The 24,926-nt window shown below is 45.0% G+C and overlaps 1 protein-coding gene across 2 annotated transcripts in view; it reads left to right on the top strand.

The window, feature by feature from the left end:
* gpat4 (glycerol-3-phosphate acyltransferase 4) overlaps positions 1 to 24,926 on the top strand; it is a 110,751-nt gene that overhangs the window by 38,022 nt on the left and 47,803 nt on the right. For both annotated transcript variants that reach the window (XM_033013888.1, XM_033013889.1), the window contains exon 2: positions 974 to 1,043. In XM_033013888.1, the coding sequence (XP_032869779.1) occupies positions 974 to 1,043 (70 nt within the window). The remainder of the gene's footprint in view (positions 1 to 973; positions 1,044 to 24,926) is intronic.

Consider the following 24,926-nt stretch of genomic DNA (forward strand, 5'->3'; position numbering starts at 1 on the left):
TCTCCATCCCTCCCACACCCAAGTGGTCTTGTTGGGTCTCATTGTCTGTAATCCGTTTTCACCTAGCCCACTGCTAACATTGGCCTTTCCTTTATCATCGTCACTTTTTGCATATCTTTCATTCATTTGTTCTTATCTCTCTACATCAGCATCTATATCTTTCGTTTCCCTTTCAGCTGACTCTCATTCTGAAGAAGGGTCTTGACCTGTGACTTCACCTATGCTTTTTCTCCAGAGATGCTGCCTGACTTGCTGTTACTCCAGCTTTTTGTTTCTATATTTGGTTTGAACCAGCATCTACAGTTCCTTCCTGCACATGTCACCAATCCGTGTACTCTTAAGTGTTCATGTGACCTTAGCTCATCTAGCAAGCCGAAACATTCATTAGGTTAGCCAGCATCTGTGGAACGAGAAAGAGGTGATGTTTCAGGTTGAAGACCCTTCGTCAGAACTTTACATTTTTGTTACCTATTCTTAATTTAGTTTAATTTAGAGATTCAGCGCGGAAACAGGCCCTTTGGCCCAACGAATCCACGCCAACCAGCGATCCCCGCACACTAACATTATCCTACACACACTAGGGACAATTTACACTTATACCAAGCCAATTAACCTACAAACCTGTACGTCTTTGGAGTGTGGGAGAAAAACGAAGATCGCGGAGAAAACGGTCATGGGGAGAAGGTACAAACTCCATACAGACAGCACCCGTAGTCGGGATGAAACCCGGGTCTCCGGCGCTGTAAGCGCTGTAAGGCAGCAACTCTACTGCTGCGCCACCGTGCCGCTCTATTCTGGTGGTCTTAGATCCTTCTCTCCGTGGACTGATAAAAGTTACCTTAGGTCAGTGTATAATAAGATGTAAATTTAGTCTGCAATACTCTCACCTTTGTTATTTTTCAATCCACTAATGTGCTTTTGTTTTAATTTTAGGTTGCATTTATTCAGTGCCTGTTTCTATTTTATTTTCCAGTGGGCAACACTACGAATAGAAAGGGGAGCCCGGGAGAGGAAGCACCTGATCTACAAGAGTAACGCTAATGGTAGGTGCCAATGATGAATATCCTGCTGTTTGGACAATGTGTAGAAAGGAACTGCAGATGCTGTTTTAAACCGAAGGTCGACACAAAATGCTGGAGTAACTCAGGAGAGCATCTCTGGAGAGAAGGAATGGGTGATGTTTCGGATTGAGACACTTCTTCAGACTGGTTAGGGATAAGGGAATGAGAGATATAAAGAAAGTAAAAAGAATCTTAAGAAAGAAATTAGAAAAGCTAAAAGAAGATATGAGGTTGCTTTGGCAAGCAAGGTGAAAGTAAATCCAAAGGGTTTCTACAGCTATATTAATAGCAAAAGGATAATGAGGGATAAAATTGGTCCATTAGAGAGTCAGAATGGACAGCTATCTGCAGAGCCAAAAGAGATGGGGGAGATATTGAACAATTTATTTTCATTAGTATTCACCAAGGAGAAGGATATTGAACTATGTGAGGTAAGGGAAACAAGTAGAGTAGCTTTGGAAACTATGAGGATCAAAGAAGAGGAAGTACTGAGACTTTTGAAAAATATAAAAGTGGCTAAGTCTCCAGGCCCTGACAGGATATTCCATGGGACATTGAGGGAAGTTAGTGTAGAAATAGCAAGGGCTATGACAGAAATATTTCAAATGTCATTAGAAACAGGAATGGAGCCGGAGGATTGGTGTGCTGCGCATGTTGTTCCATTGTTTAAAAAGGGGTCTAAGAGTAAACCTAGCAATTATAGACCTGTTGGTTTGACGTCAGTGGTGAGCAAATGAATGGAAAGGATAATGGAAAGGTTCGATTTTATCATTTAAAAATGAATTGGATAGTTATATGGACGGGAAAGGAATGGAGGGTTATGGTCTGAGTGCAGGTGGATGGGACTAGGTGAGAGTAAGTGTTCGGCACGGACTAGAAGGGCCGAGATGGCCTGTTTCCGTGCTGTAATTGTTATATGGTTATATCTATATTACTAAAACTCTGATCTTGACCGCTTTTGGCCCACTGTGCTGCGATTTCCGACAGAACGCCGCCACCTACGGCCGTCATTTTTGGCCACCTCGCTCAGAGCCCCCCTCCGCCTTATGGGTGCGTAGGATTTTTCCCATTGATGACAAATCAGAGAGATGTTAATGTTTTTTAAAAAATCACCATTCTCTCTGCTGCCCCTGCTGGAGGGAGGGGGAGGGACTATAAAACCAGGAGGTGGTGTGCCTCACTCAGTCTCTGCAAGATGGATGAAGCCAAGGATCACGTCTCTCTGAGCTCTGAATAACACTGAACAAATGTCTACACAGCTGTGAGTCCCCTAAATGTTGTTTGAAAATGAAAATATGGTTTGTTTCAAGTAAAAAGGCACTACCTGCAAATGGTTGTTTGGGTGCTTTGGCTTGAAGTTGAAAGGCACTACTTACTGCAAATGGTGGCCTGGGTGCTTTGACTTGAAGTTGAAAGGAACTACTTACTGCAAATGGTGGCTTGGGTGCTTTGGCTTGAAGTTGAAAGGCACTACTTACTGCAAATGGTGGCATGAAGTTGAAAGACACTACTTACTGCAAATGGTGGCTTGGGAGCTTTGGCTTGAAGTTGAAAGGCACTACTTACTGCAAATGGTGGCATGAAGTTGAAAGGCACTACTTACTGCAAATGGTGGCTTGGGAGCTTTGGCTTGAAGTTGAAAGGCACTACTTACTGCAAATGGTGGCATGAAGTTGAAAGGCACTACTTACTGCAAATGGTGGCTTGGGAGCTTTGGCTTGAAGTTGAAAGGCACTACTTACTGCAAATGGTGGCTTGGGTGCTTTGGCTTGAAGTTGAAAGACACTACTTACTGCAAATGGTGGCTTGGGTGCTTTGGCTTGAAGTTGAAAGGCACTACTTACTGCAAATGGTGGCTTGGGTGCTTTGGCTTGAAGTTGAAAGGCACTACTTACTGTAAATGGTGGCTTGGGTGTTTTGGCTTGAAGTTGAAAGGCACTACTTACTGCAAATGGTGGCTTGGGTGCTTTGGCTTGAAGTTGAAAGGCACTACTTAATGCAAATGGTGGCTTGGGTGCTTTGGCCTGAAGTTAAAAGGCACTACAGCAAATGCACTTACTTCCTGTTTGCACTGTATATTGATTTTAGATAAAACGCTACCACTTACGGCTGTGATTTTTGGCCATCTTACTCAGTCCCCGCTCCGCTGAGCGGGTGCAGAGAATTCTTCCCATCAATGAAAAATAAAAGTGCTATTACTGTTTAAAAAATGTTGAGAATCTCTCTCCTGCCAATCACGCCATGAAAGCCACACATTTTCCGGTGGGAGGGGGAGGGGTTATCAAATCCGTAAGTGTGGGTGTGGCTCAGACTCTGCATGATGGGGGAGGGAGAGTTCACGACTCTGTCTGAGCTGTGAATCAACTGAACACACTGAATGTCTACTGAACTGTGAGTTTGGTATTTTGTGTGGTTTTATGGTGGTTTCACCCTGCATGAAATGGTATGAAGCTGTATTTGAATTTGGTGGCCTTGCACCCTGCTTGAAGTGGAATGAAACTGCACTTGAATTTGGTGGCCTTGCACCCTGCTGAAAGTGGTATGAAACTGCACTTGAATTTGGTGGCCTTGGATCCAGCTTGAAGTGGTATGAAACTGCACTTGAATTCGGTGGCCTTGCACCCTGCTTGAAGTGGTATGAAACTGCACTTGAATTCGGTGGCCTTGCACCCTGCTTGAAGTGGTTGGAAACTGCACTTGAATTCGGTGGCCTTGCACCCTGCTTGAAGTGGTTGGAAACTGCAATTGAATTCGGTGGTCTTGCACCCTGCTCATAGTGGTAAGAAACTGCACTTGAATTTGGTGGCCTTGCACCCTGCTTGAAATGGAATTTCAAGAAATAGTCATGAGTCAACTGCCAGCCCACCAGCCGTGAGTGAGCTGCCAGCAGATCAGGCTTGGGGGACTGAGCTGCCACCCCAAGAACCCATACCAGCACTCCAGAAAGCCCCCCCACTGGCCACCAATATTGGAATTGATGGAGAGGTGGAATATTGCGTCGGGGGACCAGCCCTCCCGTGTGAACATGGGACCCAACGGGTCCCACTTAGTCTAGTGGTTATATAGACGGTGATGTGGAGAGATAAAGAATGAATGAAAGATATACAAAACAATAACGATAATAAAGGGAACAGGCCATTGTTAGCTGTTTGTTGGGTGAAAACGAGAAGCTAGTGCAACTTGGATGGGGGAGGGTTAGGGAGAGGGAATGCCGGGGCTACCTGAAGTGAGAGAAATCAATATTCATACCACTGGGCTGTAAGCTGCCCAAGCAAAATATGAGATGCTGTTCTTTCAATTTGCGTTAAGCCTCACTGACAATGGAGGAGACCTAGGACAGAAAGCTCTTGTGTGGGAATGGGAAGGAGAATTACAGCGTTTCGCAACCTGGAGATCACGTAGGTCCAGGCGGGCTGAGCGAAGGTATTCCGCAAAACGATCGCCCAGTCTAGGTTTGGTCTCACTGATATATAAGAATCCACATCTTGAACAACGGATACAGTATGAGGTTGGAGGAGGTGCAAGTGAACCTCTGCCTAACCTGAAAGGACTGTCGGGGTCCCTGGACAGAGTCAAGGGAGGAGGTATAGGGACAGGTGTTGCATGTTCTGCGGTTGCAGGGGAAGGTACGTGGGGAGGGGATGGTTTGGGTGGGAAGGGATGAGTTAACCAGGGAGTTGCGGAGGGAACGGTCTCTGCGGAAGGTGAAAAGGGGTGGAGATGGGAAAATGTGGCTAGTAGTGGGATCCCGTTGGAGGTGGCTGAAATTTCAGAGGATTATGTGTTGTATGTGACGGCTGATGGGGTGGACTAGGGGACTCTGTCTCTGTTGTGACCAGGGGGAGGGGGAGCTAGGGAGGAGCTGCGGGTTACTGAGGAGACATGAGTGAGGGCCTCATCTATGATGGGAGAGGGGAACCCCCGTTCTCTAAAGAATGAGGACATCTCGGATGTCCTGGTATGGAACACCTCATCTTGTGCGCAGATGCGGCGTAGACGGAGGAATTGGAAGTAGGGGATAGAGTCTTTGCAGGAAGCAGGGTGGGAAGAAGTGTAGTCGAGATAGTTGTGGGAGTCAGTGGGTTGGTAATAGACATCTGTCCATAGTCTATTTCCTGTGATGGAGAAAGGGTAGGGAGGTGCCGGAGATGGTCCAAGTAAATTTGAATGCAGGATGAAAATTGGTGGCAAAGTTGATGAAGTCCATGATGTTGGTTTAAAAGAACTGCAGATGCTGGTTTAAACCGAAGATAGACACAAAATGCTGGAGTTACTCAGCAGGACAGGCAGCATCTCTGGAGAGAAGGAATGGGTGACGTTTCGGGTCAAGACCCTTCTTCGGAATCAATTGAGCAAGTTTTCTGGTTAGAGATGGCTTGGTCTCAAGCAGAATTTGACTGATCTGTTAAGGAGATCATTTTCTAATTCAACAGTGGAAGTGAGGCACCAGCGTTGATTAGAAATTTTCAGCAAGAGCAGTTACGATTTGCAAGACTTGTTGATCTTTGCTATTTACTTACGTTCTGCAAACAAACCAAGGCAGCCTTATGAACTGTTGGTCAATTAGTACTGTACTAGTCCAAACTGTTGCAAAGTTGGGACATTGGAAACAATTAAAGCCTAATACACAGAGCAAAATGCCTCCATGGTTTATGTATGATTGATCATCCTGAGTTGGATGATCAGCCATGATCATATTGAATGGCGGTGCAGGCTCGAAGGGCCGAATGGCCTACTACTGCACCTATTTTCTATGTCTATGTTTCTATGTATGCAAAATGCCTCCCTTGACTCTGTCAAAGCCGCCACAGCCAGACATATAAACAGCTTTTTACCACGAGCAGTAGCTCAACTCAACAGCCAAAAGTCTGTAGCCTCCTTTTGCTCTGGTATTTTATTTCATTCATCACATGTTTAAATTATAATGCTTTATTTTTAATTGTCTACGGTAAATCTCGTTGTTAATTGCGAGCAAAGCATCAAGGCAAATTCCTTGTATGAATACATATTTGGCTAATAAAATGCATTCAATTCAATTCAATGTATAATTAACCTGTCATGGATTTTTTTTTCCTTGACATTGTGGCATCTCTTGATTTGCATAAAGCATCAAGTTCTCTCTCTGTGTTAATATCTCCAACAGATATTGCTGCATCGCGCCATTAAAGTTAGGTTTTGAGCACAGAGCCTGCTGATTTCTATAATTTGTGTACAATATATCTGGTGACTTTTCCATAGAGTGTTTACCTTCTTCAGACTGAGGAAGGGTCTCGACCCGAAATGTCACCTATTTCCTTCGCTCCATAGAGGCTGCCTCACCCGCTGAGTTTCTCCAACATTTTTGTCTGCCTTTATTCTTCCAGGATCTATCTTTGGCAAAGCCAGTATTTCCTGTGTATTCTTATTTTCCCATGGGGAGACTGTAACTGCTGGGCGCTAGTGGTAATGGGAATGAGTGTGTAGGATGATGGATGGCCAAACAATCCAATGGTCTGCTTTGGAACACATGGAACTGCAAATGCTGGAATCTTGGGGAAAGCACAAAGTGCCGGAGGAACTTTAAACACTGCAGATCAGACAGCATCTGGGAAGGGAATGGACAAGGCAACATTTTGGGTCTTCTGACAAATGGTCTGCTTTGGATCGGCCTTGGGTTTGAAGAATGGTACTGACCCGGAACACCACCTATCCATGCTCTCCAGAGATGCTGCCTGACCCACTGAGATACTCCAGCACCTTGTGTCCTTTTTGTAAACCAGCATCTGCAGGTCCTTGTTTCTAAGTGTGCTTCTTTGTCTTGCATGGTGTGGAACTCCTTGATTGTTGTTGTGGCTGTCCTCATTCGTGCAAGTGCAGAGTATTTCAGCCCACTCCTGACAATGGGGTGTCATGAGGTAAGTCACATCAAGGTGTCTACCATCAGATGTGCGTTTTATGTGGCTGGTCTAGTTGAGTTGCTAACATCTGGGATGTTGATGATGGGAACTTGGTGATGCTAATGCCATTTAATATCAAGAATATGTGGATGGACTTTCTCTCGCTGGAGAAAATCATTGCCTGGACTTTTGTGGCATAGATGTCACAGTGGTGTCAAGGGTAGTTACCCCACCACTAGAATTAAACATTCTGGTCCATGCAAGGAGTTGAGGTGTGGTGCCATTTGGTCTTGGGGAGCCCCATCAATAAGCAAGTACTTAGAGAATCAGAGCCAGTTAAAATCACAGTTAGTGACTTCTTCCATTGCTCTGCTGATTTATAGTAGGCTGAGTGAATGGCAATTGGTCAGGTTGGATTTGTCAGCTCTTTGTTAAACAGGCCATCTTCCCACATTGTCCAAGCCACATTACTATCACATCTTGAATAGAGACACAGTTGTGGACTGCTGGACTGATTACGGTGGGAATGCCCCACGAACCTTTGTTGTGTCCAGTGCTCTCAGGCATTGCATTGAATTGGCTGAAGATGCTCCATCTTGTCTTCCTCCTGAGAGCCTCACCATCACAGGATCCATTCTCCAACTAGTGCAACACTGCACATGATGTCAAAGAATGGGTGAGAGCATTGGATACCTCAAAGACTGGGACTAAATCAAATCTCATCTGGTGTACTGCTGACCTACGCTCCAGATCAAACTGTGCCATGAGGCAAGCTATTCCAGTACCATTCCAACACTAGTATCTACCAGAAAATGTGTAAAAATGCTTAGTTATGCCCTTTTCACAAAATACAGAGCAAACCCAATCCAGCTAATCAAAGGTTCAGAGGGTATTTTATTGTCACGTACCAATTAAGGTACAGGGATACCCAATTTACTGTCATCTGTCAAAATCTTGTACAACGTGATGGAAAATGTTAAATAACAGTTCTATCAAGCATTACTATTTCGTAGATAGACACAACAAATTCCTTCAGAAGAAGGGTGTCGATCTGAAACATCACCTATTCCTTTTTTCCAGGGATGCTGCCTGACACGCTTAGTTACTCCAGCTTTTTGTGTCTCTGGTGTAAACAAGCATTCCAACACAAGATTGTGGTTCTGTCAGGACAATATAGCCCCAGACCTCTACTTCAAACATGGGCCGAGATGAGTGTGTTTGCCCTTGACATCAAGCCAGTGTTAGACCAGGTGTGGCATCAAGGAGCTTTGTTGAAACAGGTTGGCACTGAGGCGCAGTGGTAGTGCAGCTACCTCATAGCGCCAGAGAGCGGGTTCGATCCTGACTACGGTGCTGTCTGCTCGGACTTTTACGTTCTCCCTGTGATCGTGTGGGTTTTCTCCGGGTGTTACGGTTTCCGGCCACATTCCAAAGATGTGCAGGTTTGCAGTTTAATTGCCCCTAGTACGCAGGATGTGAAAGTGGGATAACATAGAACTAATGTACAGATGATCGATGGTAGGCATGGACTTGGTGGGCTGAAGAGCCCACACTATCTCTGTAAACAGGTCAATGTGCATCAGGGTCCTAGATACAACCGAGAAACAGGCCCTTCGGTCCAACTCATTATGCTGACCAAGTTGTCTACCTGAGCATATTCGAATTGACCGCGTTTTGCCTCTAACCTTTTCCTGTACACATGTCTAAATATCTTAAATGTCGTAATGGTATCGGCCTCTATCACTTCCTATGCCTTGTTCTATGTACCCACCGACCTGTGTGTCTGAAAACGTTCCCTTTGGATTCCCTTTAAATGTTTTCTCTCTCACCTCAAACCAATGGCCGCTAGTTTGAGATTCTTTACCCTGAAAAAAAGATTCACCATTTACCTTATCCAGGCTCATCGTGATTTTATATATCTTCAACAAGGACTTTGATAAGATCAGCCATGATCACATTGAAAGGAGGTGCTGGCTTGAAGGGCCGTATGGCCTACTCCTGCACCTACTGTCTATTGTTCTGCATGATAGGCTGCTGGAGAAGGTTAGATTGCAAGGGAAACAGGGAGAGCGAATTAACTAGATACCAAATTGTAGACACAAGGACCTACAGATGCTGGAATCTTGCCTAGAAGACCAACTGCTGGAGTAACTCAGCGGGTCAGGCAGCATCTCTGAAGGACATGGATAGGCGACGTTTCAGGTTGGGAGCCCTCTTCAGACTGATTGTTGTGGGGGAGAGAAAGCTGTGCAAGAGGTGGGACTGGGACAAAGCCTGGTGAACGATAGATGGATATAGGTAAAAGGGATTTTTGATTGGCAGATGACTGGACAAAGAGTCCAATTGTCGTTTAACCAACGACTTGTAAAGTTGTAACATGACGTTCCATTTTACTCAATGCCCTTACTGATGAAGACTAATGCCTTCCTCATTACCTTGTGTGTCTGTGTCCACACTTTCAGGGAATATGTACTTGTTTCCCTTGGGTGCCTCTGTTCTACAACATTCTCCAGGCCCTGCCATTTACTGTGTACTGCCCTCGTTTATCTTCCCAAAGATATCACTCAGCACTTCTCTGAGTTAAATAGTATCTAAAAATGACACAAAGTGCTGGAGTAACTCAGCAGGTCAGGTAGCATCTCTGGAGAACATGGATAGGTGATGGTTCGGGTCAGACTCCTCTTCAGACTGATCTACCTGACATTCCTCAGCCTATTTTCCCTGTTGATCTAAATCCTGTTGTAATTTTAGATAGCCTTCACTGTCCACTGTACTACCAGATTTGGTGTCATCCACAAACTTACTAACCAAACTTGCCAACTACATTCTCATTCAAAATCATTAATATAGATGGCAAACAACTGTGGACCCTGTGGGACCCTGTGGCACACTACACAGGCATCCCAACCTCTACCCTCTCTCCTTCCACCAAGCCAATTCTTTATCCAGTTGCTCAACCTGGATGCCTCTCAACCTTCCAGACCAACATACCACCCTTCAGTATTCCGGTACCTCACCCATGGCTAACCATGGCAAATATCTTTGCTGGGATCCCAGCAATTTCCTCTCTGGCTTCCCACAATGTCTGAGGATGCATCCAGTCAGGCTTTGGGGATGTATCCACCCTTACATTTTAAGAGAGTCATCTCGTCCTCTTTTATGTGGTGAATATGTTCATCTTCCCTGAACTCAGCTTGGCCATACAAACAAAAAATGTTCATTTAAGACTTTGAGGGAAATACTCACAGGACGGAGTCAAACCTTGTGATTGTCAAAGACTATTAAACCCAACCCCAGCACATCTTTACATGAGTTGCTGTAGACCATGTCCCAGGGGTCAGCCATCGTCACGTTTCATCAAAGACTGACCATCATAAACACAGAGGCTGGGATATTCACTGATGATTGCACCATGATAAATTTGATTTACAACTCCTCATCAAATGCAGCAGTTCATCTCTGCATGTGAAAAGACGTAGAACAAATTTAGGCTGAATTCAGTCTGAAGAAGAGTCTCGACCAGAAATGTTACCCATTCCTTCTCTCCAGAGATGCTGTCTGTCCTGCTGAGTTACTCTAGCATTTTATGTCTACCTTCGATTTAAACCAGCATCTGCAGTTCTTTCCTACACATTTTGTCCACTCCACTGCAAAATCTCCTCAAGGTATGTCTACTTTGAAGAAGTTCTCCTCCTCTCTCCGACTAGACTTCAGCCACATCCTCTCTCACTGCTACCCCTCTGTGAATCAGTCTGAAGAAGGGTCTCGACCCGAAATGTTACCCATTCCTTCTCTCCAGAGATGCTGCCTGTCCCGCTGAGTTACTCCAGCATTTTGTGTCTACCTTCGATTTATACCAGCATCTGCAGTCCCTCCCTGAATGAATTTAGGGATGGACTGATGAATGGCAGGTAATATTTGTGCCACAACACCGTCAGGCAATGGCCATCTCCAGCATTCAGTGGCATTCTCAACACAAAACATCACCCATCCACGTTCCCCAGAGACGCTGCCCGACCTGCTGAGTTACTCCAGCACTTTGTGTTCTTTTCTGCCACTTTCAGTGTGTTTATAACATTATGGACTGGTGGTTATTAGCATGAATGTTTCCTGTCCATGTTTGCGCTGACACCGTGAGGGTTCACGGTATCTGGAGGTGACATTGAGCATTGTGGCTACTTCATCTATTTATGTACCCGTGTGCCGACCCCCTGTGGTGCGGCTCACCTGCTGGTGGAACAGAGCATGCACACGGATTGTTAGGGTCCAGTCTGGCAGTTCTAAGGTATTCTTTGATAATAACTACATCAGATTGTTGATTGACATCTCACCCAACTTAACGACGCCCGTTCTCAGATGTTTAACAAGGATTTTTTAAGGTTGATGGCTGGGAGCAACTTTGCCATGTCTGAATTCAATGCTGAAGTCAATCCAAGGTCTGTCCAGTTTCACCATTTTTTAAAATAATAATAATAATAATAAATTTTATTTAATGGGCGCCTTTCAGACATCTCAAGGACACCTTACATAGTAATCGGAATAAAAACATATAATCAGAATATAACAAGTAATAAAGACATCACAGAGACACAAATTAAAAACAGATTTCAATCCAAAAACAGAAAATCAAAAACACAGTGTGAAGAGAGAGCAGCGGCAGCCAAAGCGCGCCAGCGTCCACTCTCTCTTCACGGCAGCCATCTTGGACACAGACCTACAGGACTACAATTAGACAAAAAATATAGATGTTATGGTATCATTGACCAGTTTGCTAGGCCATTTTTGGCAGTCATTTAACAGTCTACCGCTTAACTACTCTGTGAAGACGTTAATCCTCACTTTCCCATTGAATCTTTTCCTTAAAGTTTGAAATCCCATTTCCTTGAACAATCTAATAATGGATGTTGTTATGTTGGACCCGAGGGGCTATCAGAAAGACAGATGGGAGTAACTTCTCTAAATACTCTGCAGAAACTAGTTATTGGATTGGTGATGTTTTGGGTCTTATATTTTGGGTCAAAATGTCGGCGGTAGACAAAAGTACTGGAGAAACTCAGCGGGTGCGGCAGCATCTATGGAGCGAAGGAAATAGGCACCGTTTCGGGCCGAAACCCTTCTTCAGACTCAATTTTCCAGCATCTGCAGTTCCTTCTTGAACACCTATCCATGTTCTCCAATGTTGCAGCCTGACCCGCAGAGTTATTGCAGTACTTTGTCTTTTTTTGTATAAATCAGCATCTGCATTTCCTTTTGCACACCTTTCTGAAATCTCTCGGCCATTTGCTCCTTTTGGTGAAGAACCCCAGAACCCCTCGTCTAACAATGCCGTGAGATGCCTCATTCTTGGAGCCATTTCGAGTGGGTGTCACTGTTAATCCTTCTTCATTCCTATCGTGCTGCAACTAGAAGCAAACATACCATTTCAGATGTGGTGCAGCCAGCATTTTGAATTCATCATGAGTTGCCTGCTTTTGAATTTTGTGACTCTATATAAGCCACAAATGTTTTACTAACGATTGCCAATATGCTTTGTAACCTTCAGAATGTATTAGGCTGTGGGCCGAGCATCAAAAATGTGTCTAGAAATAGGTTTTTGTGACCAAACTACATTAAATTTTCCACAGATTTAGATGAAATATAATTGAGAAGGATGTCATAACTCGTCGTTGCCAAACGTTGCACATTAATTAATTAAACTAATTAGAAAATGAGATCGGGAAAATAAGCGCCATCTATTGGCAAATGCCCGTATTACACCATGAGCAGCCTATTTCCGTGTTGCAGTCCATTTAAACTATATATTATTATACCATATATATATATAACCTGTTAATATGAATGTTATCATATATAATTAAGTATAATTATATTATATAAAAATAATATGATGAATATAATTGTGTGTTTTTTTTAATGACACTTTGTCGCAGAGGTCCTGCTCCTGAACCAGCCTAATTAATGGGTTAGGGCAGTTCTTGTAGAAACATAGAAAATAGGTGCAGGAGTAGGCCATTCGGCCCTTCGAGCCTGCACAGCCATTCAATATGATCATGGCTGATCATCCAACTCAGTATCCTGTACCTGCCTTCTCTCCATACCCCCTGATCCCTTTAGCCACAAGGGCCACATCTAACTCCCTCTTAAATATAGCCAATGAACTGGCCTCAACTACCTTCTGTGGCAGAGAATTCCAGAGATTCACCACTCTCTGTGTGAAAAATGTTTTCCTCATCTCGGTCCTAAAAGATTTCCCCCTTTTCCTTAAACTGTGACCCCTTGTTCTGGACTTCCCCAACATCGGGAACAATCTTCCTGCATCTAGCCTGTACAACCCCTTAAGAATTTTGTAAGTTTCTATAAGATCCCCCCTCAATCTTCTAAATTCTAGCGAGTACAAACCAAGTCTATCCAGTCTTTCTTCATATGAAAGTCCTGACATCCCAGGAATCAGTCTGGTGAACCTTCTCTGTACTCCCTCTATGGCAAGAATGTCTTTCCTCAGATTAGGAGACCAATACTCCAGGTGTGGTCTCACCAAGACCCTGTACAACTGCAGTAGAACCTCAGGTACACAAAAAAGCTGGCGAAACTCAGCGGGTGCAGCAGCATCTATGGAGCGAAGGAAATAGGCAACGTTTCAGGCCGAAACCCTTCTTCAGACTGATCGAGGGGGGGGGGGGGGGGACAAGAAAGGAAAAAGGAGGAGGAGCCCGAAGGCTGGGGGATGGGAGGAGACAGCAGGGGGACTGAGGAAGGGGAGGAGATAGCAAGGACTAACAAAATTGGGAGAATTCGATGCTCATGCCCCCAGGATGCAGACTCCCCAAGCGGAATATGAGGTGCTGTTCCTCCAATTTCCGGTGCTGCTCGCTGTGGCCATGGAGGAGACCCAGGACAGAGAGGTCGGAGACGGCGTGGGAGGGGGAGTTGAAGTGCTGAGCCACCGGGAGGTCAGCTTGGTTATTGCGGACCGAGCGGAGGTGTTCGGCGAAACGATCGCCCAACCTCCGCTTGGTCTCACCGATATAGATCTGCTGACATCTAGAGCAGCGGATGCAATAGATGAGGTTGGAGGAGATGCAGGTAAACCTCTGTCGCACCTGGAACGACTGCTTGGGTCCTTGAACGGAGTCGAGGGGGGAGGTAAAGGGACAAGTGTTGCATCTCTTGCGCTTGCAAGGGAAAGTGCCCGGGGAGGGGGTGGTACGAGAGGGAAGGGAAGAATTGACAAGGGAGTTATGGAGGGAGCGGTCTTTGCGGAAGGCAGATATGGGGGGAGATGGGAAGATGTGGCGAGTGGTGGGGTCACGTTGGAGGTGGTAAAACTGACGGAGGATTACTTTTTGTATGTGACGGCCGGTGGGGTGAAAGGTGAGGACTAGGGGGACTCTGCCCTTGTTGCGAGTGGGGGGATGGGGAGAGAGAGCAGTGTTGCGGGGTATGGAAGAGACCCTGGTGCGAGCCTCATCTATGTTGGAGGAGGGGAACCCCCGTTCCCTGAATAATGAGGACATTTCAGATGCCCTGGTGTGGAACGCCTCATTCGTGGAGCAGATGCGGCGTAGACGGAGGAATTGGGAGTAGGGGATGGAGTCCTTACAGGAAGCAGGGTGGGAAGAAGTGTAAGTAGAAGTGCAGTAGAACCTCCCTGCTCCTATACTCAAATACTTTTGCTATGAATGCTAACATACCATTCGCCTTCTTCACTGCCTGCTGCACCTGCATGCCTACTTTTAATGACTGGTGTACCATGACACCCAAGTCTCGTTGCATCTCCCCCTTTCCTAATCGGCCACCATTTAGATAATAGTCTACTTTCCTGTTTTTGCCACCAAAGTGGATAACCTCACATTTATCCACATTATACTGCATCTGCCATGCATTTGCCCACTCACCCAGCCTATCCAAGTCACCTTGCAGCCTCCTAGCATCCTCCACACAGCTAACACTGCCCCCCAGCTTCGTGTCATCCGCAAACTTGGAGATGTTGCATTCAATTCCCTCGTCCAAATCATTAATATATATCGTAAATAGCTGGGGTCCCAGCACTGAACCTTGCGGTACCCCACTAGTCACTGCCTGCCATTGTGAAAAGGACCCGTTTACTCCTATTCTTTGCTTCCTGTCTGCCAGCCAGTTGTCTATCCACATCAATACTGAACCCCCAATACCGTGTGCTTTAAGTTTGTATACTAATCTCTTATGTGGGACCTTGTCGAAAGCCTTCTGAAAGTCCGGATATAACACACCCACTGGTTCTCCCTTACCCACTCTACTAGTTACATCCTCGAAAAATTCTATAAGATTCGTCAGACATGATTTACCTTTCGTAAATCCATGCTGACTTTTGAATTGTCCAATGATTTCACCACTTTCCAAATGTGCTGCTATCCCATCTTTAATAACTGACTCTAGCAGTTTCCCCACTACCAATGTTAGACTAACTGGTCTGTAATTCCCTGTTTTCTCTCTCCCTCCCTTTTTAAAAAGTGGGGTTACATTAGCTACCCTCCGATCCTCAGGAACTACTCCAGAATCTAAAGAGTTTTGAAAAATTATCACTAATGTATCCACTATTTCTGGGGCTACTTCCTTAAGTACACTGGGATGCAGCCTATCTGGCCCTGGGGAATTATCGGCCTTTAATCCATGTGGGTTCCTCCCTTTACTGAACCCCACTGACTGCCAGTGTGCAGAGTGGGGGTGACGGCCATAGTGGGACTGGGGCGGTGCCAGGCAGGCATGTTCCAGTCGCTTTAATAGGAAATTTAATGAGACTGCAGTAGATGTCCCAGGTTTTAAGGGCTCATGAACCTGCCTAATTAAAGGGTCAGAACAGATCCTCTAGGTTTCCCCATTTACTGAACCCCACTGACTGCCAAAGTGGGGAGAGTGGGAGTAACGGCCATAGTGGGACTGGGGCAGTGCCAGACCTGTAAGAGACCTGTCTTATTTCTGATGTAAATGTCACATCCTGGCCAAGAATCGAATGCTCTGATGTTTACTCGATGAATATTCATTTTAAGCTACAATGAGCTTATATTTATGTTATAGACCCCCCCCCCCCCCCCCCCCACGATTGTGCCTTTGCAAATGAGGGCTATTACCTTTGACCTAAAAGAACCCTAAAAGTGTTGCATTGTTTATCTCTAGTTTGTAAAACTGCGTGTCTGTGTCTGCCTTTCAAACGTGTATCTGTGGATGTAAGTGTGTATGTACGTGTGGATGGATGTATGAGTGCATGTATGTTTGGATGTGTACATGTATGTCTGCGTGTGAATGGATGTGTGTGTGTGTTCGGATTTATGTGTGCATGTATGTGTGTGTTTGCATGCATGGAAGTGTGCGTATGGATGGATGTGTGTGTGTGTGGATGTGCATATGTGTGGATCGGTGGGTGGATTGTCGCAGTCATTCACCGGCACGCCATTATCATAAGTAATTCACTCATTGTTTAAATAATTTGACCAAATAAACAGTGAAACGATCGACATTAAAATAAAACTTTATATAATCATTTTTTTCCACAATATATTTCTTTTGTGTACTTTGAACATTTACAAATGATGCAATGCGCTGGTAGGACATGCCTGCGGTCAGTGTGCTCGACAGTTGCTGTTTGTTGACTATGACTTGTCATGGATCGAAGCAGTCTCTTTGGGGCCGGCTCATCTGCTTCACCATCAGGAACTGCCTCTTGAGGTGATGCACCTGCTTCAGGCTTTTCAGCGTCTTGAACTCAATTGAAAGAGGAAAAAGAAAACAGAAAAGTAATGAAAAGTAAAATAAATCAACATCCTCAAATATATCTTTTCATTTTTCAAAGTAACATCATATGACCATAAGTAAAAAGATTTGTTGTTTGAGTCCTATCATTACCTTTCTTCCTTCTAGACTTTGCTGTTGCTCGATTTATTGTTGTTATGTTGCAGAAGTGACGATAGCACTCTGCATGATAACCCGGGATACACTGCTGCCTCCTAATAATAGAAGATAATATGTGTCAGGGTGTATTTTACATCTTTTCATGTTTTATATTATGTAAGACAATATCGACATATCAATGAGGAAATTAAACATGTATGCATGTCCAGGTAGATGGGATGGCAAGCCTGCAAATTATCAAATTTCATTAAAGCACAGTGCATGTCCACACAAAACACTTTTGTGTGGACAGGCTCTGAAGAGTGGAGGGGCAGAAGCTGCAGAAAAAAAAATCTCATATTACTTAGGTCTGCATGGACTTCAATTCATAAAATGTCAATCTCTTCTTAATGTCAATGAGACTTACACTGTAATTTACTGCCATAGATAAGACTTCAAGTTCAAGTGCAGGAGCAGAGGGTGCAGAATAGCTAGAGAAAGAAACATCTCATAGTACCTAGGTCTGCATGGACTTCCATTCATAAAATGTCAACCTCTTCTTAATGTTAATGAGAATAACAATAGGTTACTACCATAGAAAAACTAGTTCAAGTTCACATATCACCAATTCATTTCTACAGAAACATCAACCATTTCTGACCATTTCTCACTGCAATGGAAGCCTATAAATTGCGATCGATATCCCTCCGTTTTTCTCCCGTGGTCGGGGCCTGAAAACGGCCGCTACAGACGGCACTATGTACAGCCTCCCCCCTCCCCCCCCCCCCGCTCGCGAAGATGATCTGCGGCTCCGCGTTCGCGAATCGGCCGCTTCTTAATTGAGACCGCGGCTTCACTATACCGCGGGTACCTAGGCCCCGCGGTTGGAGCACTTTTTCCTGGTAAGTTATCGCAGGCAGCTCCGAGATTAGCTGTTAAAGATTTATTACTCTACAACAAGCTGGCATTAGTGACAATGTTTAATTGACTGTGTTATGGAAACATATAGTTTAGGCCCTCAACTTCATGAATGAATGAGTGAATGAATGAATGAATGAATTTATTCACATTATAAAAGGGTGTATAAACATAACTCAATGTGCTTTGATTGGACTAAAAAGTACCCGAAATTTTTCCGGTTTTTCTCTAATTTAATAAAAAAATGTACAAGTCTTGTTCATGACGAGTTTCAGGGGTGATTTATATAATTTTTTTACACAATATGTGAAAATTTCATGTAGTTTGGTGACTTGGGTCACAAAACTGTAGAATAAAGCTCAGCCCACAGCCTATTATATGTACTTATGTACTGAGACCACAGAACCGTCAGTTCCTGCGCAATGCTCAAAATTGACATTTAGTTTGTATTGTCTCTCCTTATTCTTTCTATCAAAATATAATACTTCCCTCTTCTTATATTTCATTTCATTTGTCCCTTATCTCTGGAACTCTCTGCCACAGAAGGTAGTTGAGGCCAGTTCATTGGCTATATTTAAGAGTTAGATGTGGCCCTTGTGGCTAAAGGGATCAGGGGGTATGAAGAGAAGGCAGGTACAGGATACTGAGTTGGATGATCAGCCATGATCATATTGAATGGCGGTGCAGGCTCGAAGGGCCGTATGGCCTACTCCTGCACCTATTTTCTATGTTTCTATCTGTCTATTCAGCTGACCTGCAGTCCATTTACAAGGTTTGTAAATTTGGAAATTTTACCTTGGATCCCATGTCTCAAGTCATTAATAAATATCAACATCATCAGCGGTCCCCAGAACTGGCCCCTGGGGAACAACACTACCTCTGTGAAAAACAACTCTTTATCACTGAGCTAAAAAACAAACTGCTGGAGGAACTTAGCAGGTCAGGCAGAATCTGTGGAGGGAAATGGATAGATAACATTTCAAGTCAGGACCCTCCTGCAAGCAACTGTCTATTACTACTGAGTAGTAATAACCGCAATAACCTACCTGACCTCCCGGTGGCTCAGCACTTCAACTCCCCCTCCCATTCCCAATCCGACCTCTCTGTCCTGGGTCTCCTCCATTGCCAGAGTGAGCAACAGCGGAAATTGGAGGAACAGCACCTCATATTCCGTCTGGGGTCCTTGCGTCCTTATGGCATTAACATTGAATTCTCCCAATTTGGCTAGCCCGTGCTGTCTCCTCCCCTTCCTTAACCCTCTAGCTGTCTCCTCCCACCCTCCCATCCGCCCGCCCTCGGGCTCCTCCTCCTCCTCCCCTTTTCCTTCTTTCTTTCCCCACCCCCCATCAGTCTGAAGAAGGGTTTCGGCCCGAAACGTCGCCTATTTCCTTCGCTCCATAGATGCTGCTGCACCCGCTGAGTTTCCCCAGCAATGGTGTGTACCTTGTCTATTACTACTCTTTGCTTACTGCCTTTCACTGTACCTCGGTACACGTGACAATAAACTCAAAGACAATTTCTCGCCTGTGGTGCTGGTGACACATGAATTTTCTGAGCCATAGTCCTGCGTTAATAATCTCAGCAATCCACAAAATCACTTGTTTGTTCCTTTGTCAGTTCAAAATTGGATAATCCCAACCAACAATATTCTAATTAGGTAAACAAACAACTAGTGTGAATGGGCAATTGCCGTTTGACGTGCACTTGGTGGGCCAAAGTTTCCATGCTGTAATTCTAAACTAATGCAGAGAATAGAAACAAGGAGCTACAGATGCTGGTTTACAAACAACGACTCAAAATGCTGGAGTAACTCAGCAGGTCAGGCAGCATCTCGGGAGAGCATGGACAGTGACGTTTTGTGGCAGGTCCAAAACTGAAATGTCTATGAACCTATCTGTGTTCTCTAGAAATGCTGGTAGACAAAAGTGCTGGAGAAACTCAGCGGGTGCAGCAGCATCTATGGATCGAAGGAAATAGGCAACTTTTCGGGCCGAAACCCTTCTTCTCCTTCTCTAGAAATGCTGCCTGATCCACTGAGTTACTCTGGCACTCGTATCTTTTAATGATGTAGTCGACTTTGGAAATATGAGAAATAAGGATACGAGAAATTCTGGCTGATTAGAAACAGTGGTTTAGACGCAGGGGACTAGAGATCAGTCCCACCATGAAAGCTGCGGAATTTAAAATCAGTTAATGATATAGACTTAAAATAAATGACCATGCAGCTTCCTACACATGAATCCAGCAATAATCAAACCCTCCGACAAGGGAGGTGCCGTGGTAGTCTGGCGCGCTGACCTCTACCGGGCTGTGGCCAGGCGACAACTCTTACACCTCCTACTTATCCTTGGACCATGATCCCACAGACGAGCACCAGGCCTGAATCTCACATACCATTTCAGATTTCATCACTGCTAGCTGTCTGCCTTCCACAGCCTCCAACCTTATCGTTTCCCAGCCCCGCACAGCCCAGTTTCACCTTCTCCCCAAAATTCATAAAGAGAACTGCCCTGACAGACCCATTGTTTCTGCCTGCTCCTGTCCCACTGAAATTATTTCCACGTAGCTCGACTCCATCTTATCCCCTCTGGTCCAATCGCTCACGACCTATGTCCAAGATACCTCACGTGCCCTTCATCTCTTCAATGACTTCTGTTTTCCGAGCCCCCACTCCCTCATCTTTACTATGGACATTCAGTCACTCTACACCTCCATCCCCCACCAGGAAGGCCTTAAAGCCCTCCGTTTCTTCCTCGACTGCAGAACCATCCAATTTCCCTCTACTGACACTTTACTAGTGGAGCTGGTCCTCACCCTCAACAACTTCTCCTTCGACTCCTCCCACTTCTTCCAAGTCCAAGGCTTAGATATGGGCAACCGCATGGGCCCCAACTATGCTTGCCTCTTTGTAGGGTACGTTGAACAATCCCTGTTCCAGGTGTCCACTGGCCCTATCCCCGAACTCTATCTCCGTTACATTGATGTCTGCATCGTTGCTACCTCCTACACCCACGCAGAACTCATGGACTTCATCAACTTCACCACCAATTTCCATCCGGCAAAGACTCTACTCCCAATTCCTCCATCTACCCGCATCTGCGCCCAAGATGTGTTCCATACTAGAACATCCGAGAAGTCCTCATTCTTTAGGGAATGGGGGATCCCCTCTCCCATCATAGATGAGGCCCTCATTCATGTCTCCTCCGTACTCCACATCTCAGCCCTTGATCCCCCTCCCCCTAGTCACAACAGAGACAGTCTCCCTAGTCTTTATCTTCCACCTCATCAGCCGTCGCATACAACACATAATCCTCTGAAATTTCTGCCACCTCCAACGGGATCCCACCACTAGTCACATTTTCCCACCTCCACCCCTTTCACGGACAGAGTGCAGAAAATCCTGAAGGGCGAAGGTGAACATCCGGAAGTGGTAGTGCATGTCGGCACAAACTATGTCGGAAAGAAGGGGATGAATATTCTGCAGCATGACTTTAGAGAGCTCGGAAAAATGCTGAAAAGCAGGACCTCCAGGGTTGTTATCTCCGGTGTGCTTCCAGTTCCTTGTGCTGGCGAGAGCAGGAACAGGGAGATACGGGACCTGAACGTGTGGCTGAGGAACTGGTGCACGGGGCAGGGATTTAGATTCTTAGATCACTGGGATCTGTTTTGGGGTAAGGGGGAACTGTACAAAAGGGACGGATTGCATCTTAACAGGTGTGGGACCAGCATTCTGGCAGGCAGGTTTGCCACTGCTACACGGGTGGTTTTAAACTGAATAAGGGGGGTGGGGTGTCGAATGGGATAGTGGAGGATGGAGTTAAAGGGAAATGGTTTCTTAAATGTGTGAGCGTAGAGACAGAGGGGTGTAAAATGAGGGTAGAAGCAATAGGTAGCAAGGTGAAAAGTAAAAGTGGCAGGCAGACAAAACCAGGGCAAATATCAAAAAGGGCCACTTTTCAACATAATTGTATAAGGAGTGTTGTAAAAACAAGCCTGAAGGCTTTGTGTCTCAATGCAAGGAGCATTCGTAATAAGGTGGATGAGTTGAATGTGCAGATAGCTATTAATGACTATGATATAGTTGGGATCACGGAGACATGGCTCCAGGGTGACCAAGGCTGGGAGCTGAACATCCAGGGATATTCAATATTCAGGAGGGATAGAGAGAAAGGAAAAGGAGGTGGGGTAGCGTTGCTGGTTAGAGAGGAGATTAACGCAATGGAAAGGAAGGACATTAGTTTGGAGGATGTGGAATCGGTATGGGTAGAGCTGCGAAACACTAAGTGGCAGAAAACGCTGGTGGGTGTTGTGTACAGGCCACCTAACAGTAGTAGTGAAGTTGGTATCAAACAGGAAATTAGAAATGCGTGCGACAAAGGCAAAACCGTTATAATGGGTGACTCCAATCTACATATAGATTGGGTGAATCAAATTGGCAGGGGTGCTGAGGAAGAGGATTTCTTGGAATGTATGCGGGATAGTTATCTAAATCAACATGTAGAGGAACCAACGAGAGAGCAGGCTATTTTAGACTGGGTATTGAGTAATGAGGAAGGGTTAGTTAGCAGTCTTGTTGTACGTGCCCCCTTGGGCAAGAGTGACCATAATATGGTTGCGTTCTTCATTAGGATGGAGAGTGACATTGTTAATTCAGAAACAATGGTTCTGAACTTAAAGAAAGGTAACTTTGAGGGTATGAGACGTGAATTGGCCAAGATTGACTGGCAATTAATTCTAAAAGGGTTGACGGTGGATATGCAATGGAAGACATTTAAAGACTGCATGGATGAACTACAAAAATTGTTCATCCCAGTTTGGCAAAAGAATAAATCAGGGAAGGTAGTACATCCGTGGATAACAAGGGAAATCAGGGATAGTATCAAAGCGAAGGATGATGCGTACAAATTAGCCAGAAAAAGCAGCATACCGGAGGACTGGGAGAAATTCAGAGACCAGCAGAGGAGGACAAAGGGCTTAATTAGGAAAGGAAAAATAGATTATGAAAGAAAACTGGCAGGGAACATAAAAACTGACTGCAAAAGTTTTTATAGATATGTGAAAAGAAAGAGATTAGTTAAAACAAATGTAGGTCCCTTGCAGTCAGAAACAGGTGAGTTGATCATGGGGAACAAGGATATGGCGGACCAATTGAATAACTACTTTGGTTCCGTCTTCACTAAGGAAGACATAAATAATCTGCCGGAAATAGCAGGGGACCGCGGGTCAAAGGAGTTGGAGGAATTGAGTGAAATCCAGGTTAGCCGGGAAGTGGTGTTGGGTAAATTGAATGGATTAAAGGCCGATAAATCCCCAGGGCCAGATAGGCTGCATCCCAGAGTACTTAAGGAAGTAGCTCCAGAAATAGTGGATGCATTAGTAATAATCTTTCAAAACTCTTTAGATTCTGGAGTAGTTCCTGAGGATTGGCGGGTAGCAAACGTAACCCCACTTTTTAAGAAGGGAGGGAGAGAGAAAACGGGGAATTACAGACCAGTTAGTCTAACATCGGTAGTGGGGAAACTGCTAGAGTCAGTTATTAAAGATGGGATAGCAGCACATTTGGAAAGTGGTGAAATCATTGGACAAAGTCAGCATGGATTTACAAAAGGTAAATCATGTCTGACGAATCTTATAGAATTTTTCGAGGATGTAACTAGTAGCGTGGATACGGGAGAATCAGTGGATGTGGTGTATCTGGTCTTCCAGAAGGCTTTCGACAAGGTCCCACATAAGAGATTAGTATACAAACTTAAAGCACACGGCATTGGGGGTTCAGTATTGATGTGGATAGAGAACTGGCTGGCAAACAGGAAGCAAAGAGTAGGAGTAAACGGGTCCTTTTCACAATGGCAGGCAGTGACTAGTGGGGTACCGCAAGGCTCAGTGCTGGGACCCCAGCTATTTACAATATATATTAATGATCTGGATGAGGGAATTGAAGGCAATATCTCCAAGTTTGTGGATGATACTAAGCTGGGGGGCAGTGTTAGCTGTGAGGAGGATGCTAGGAAACTGCAAGGTGACTTGGATAGGCTGGGTGAGTGGGCAAATGTTTGGCAGATGCAGTATAATGTGGATAAATGTGAGGTTATCCATTTTGGTGGCAAAAACAGGAAAGCAGACTATTATCTAAATGGTGGCCGACTAGGAAAAGGGGAGATGCAGCGAGACCTGGGTGTCATGGTACACCAGTCATTGAAAGTGGGCATGCAGGTGCAGCAGGCAGTGAAGAAAGCGAATGGTATGTTAGCTTTCAAAGCAAAAGGATTTGAGTATAGGAGCAGGGAGGTTCTACTGCAGTTGTACAGGGTCTTGGTGAGACCACACCTGGAGTATTGCGTACAGTTTTGGTCTCCAAATCTGAGGAAGGACATTATTGCCATAGAGGGAGTGCAGAGAAGGTTCACCAGACTGATTCCTGGGATGTCAGGACTGTCTTATGAAGAAAGACTGGATAGACTTGGTTTATACTCTCTAGAATTTAGGAGATTGAGAGGGGATCTTATAGAAACTTACAAAATTCTTAAGGGGTTGGACAGGCTAGATGCAGGAATATTGCTCCCGATGTTGGGGAAGTCCAGGACAAGGGGTCACAGCTTAAGGATAAGGGGGAAATCCTTTAAAACCGAGATGAGAAGAACTTTTTTCACACAGAGAGTGGTGAATCTCTGGAACTCCCTGCCACAGAGGGTAGTCGAGGCTAGTTCATTGGCTATATTTAAGAGGGAGTTAAATGTGGCCCTTGTGGCTAAGGGGATCAGAGGGTATGGAGAGAAGGCAGGTATGGGATACTGAGTTGGATCATCAGCCATGATCATATTGAATGGCGGTGCAGGCTCGAAGGGCCGAATGGCCTACTCCTGCACCTAATTTCTATGTTTCTATGTTTCTATCATCATTACTTTTTTGCATATGTTTTATTCATCGTCTATATCGCTCGTTTCCCTTATCCCTAACCAGTCTGAAGAAGGGTCTCGACCCGAAACTTCACCCATTCCTTCTCTCCAGATATGCTGCTTGTCCCGCTGAATTACTCCAGCTTTTTGTGTCTATCTTCGGTTTAACCCAGCATCTGTAGTTCCTTCCCACACACTCCAGCAATGTGGTCAGCACTGAAATGTACTTTGAAATGTCCTGGAGAGCCGCTTGATGCAGGAGTATGTAGAGATGGGTTATAAATGCTTGACTTGCCGCTAATGTGCACATC

The sequence above is a fragment of the Amblyraja radiata genome, chromosome 39 (genome assembly GCF_010909765.2).
Source record: "Amblyraja radiata isolate CabotCenter1 chromosome 39, sAmbRad1.1.pri, whole genome shotgun sequence".
Lineage (NCBI taxonomy): Eukaryota > Metazoa > Chordata > Chondrichthyes > Rajiformes > Rajidae > Amblyraja > Amblyraja radiata.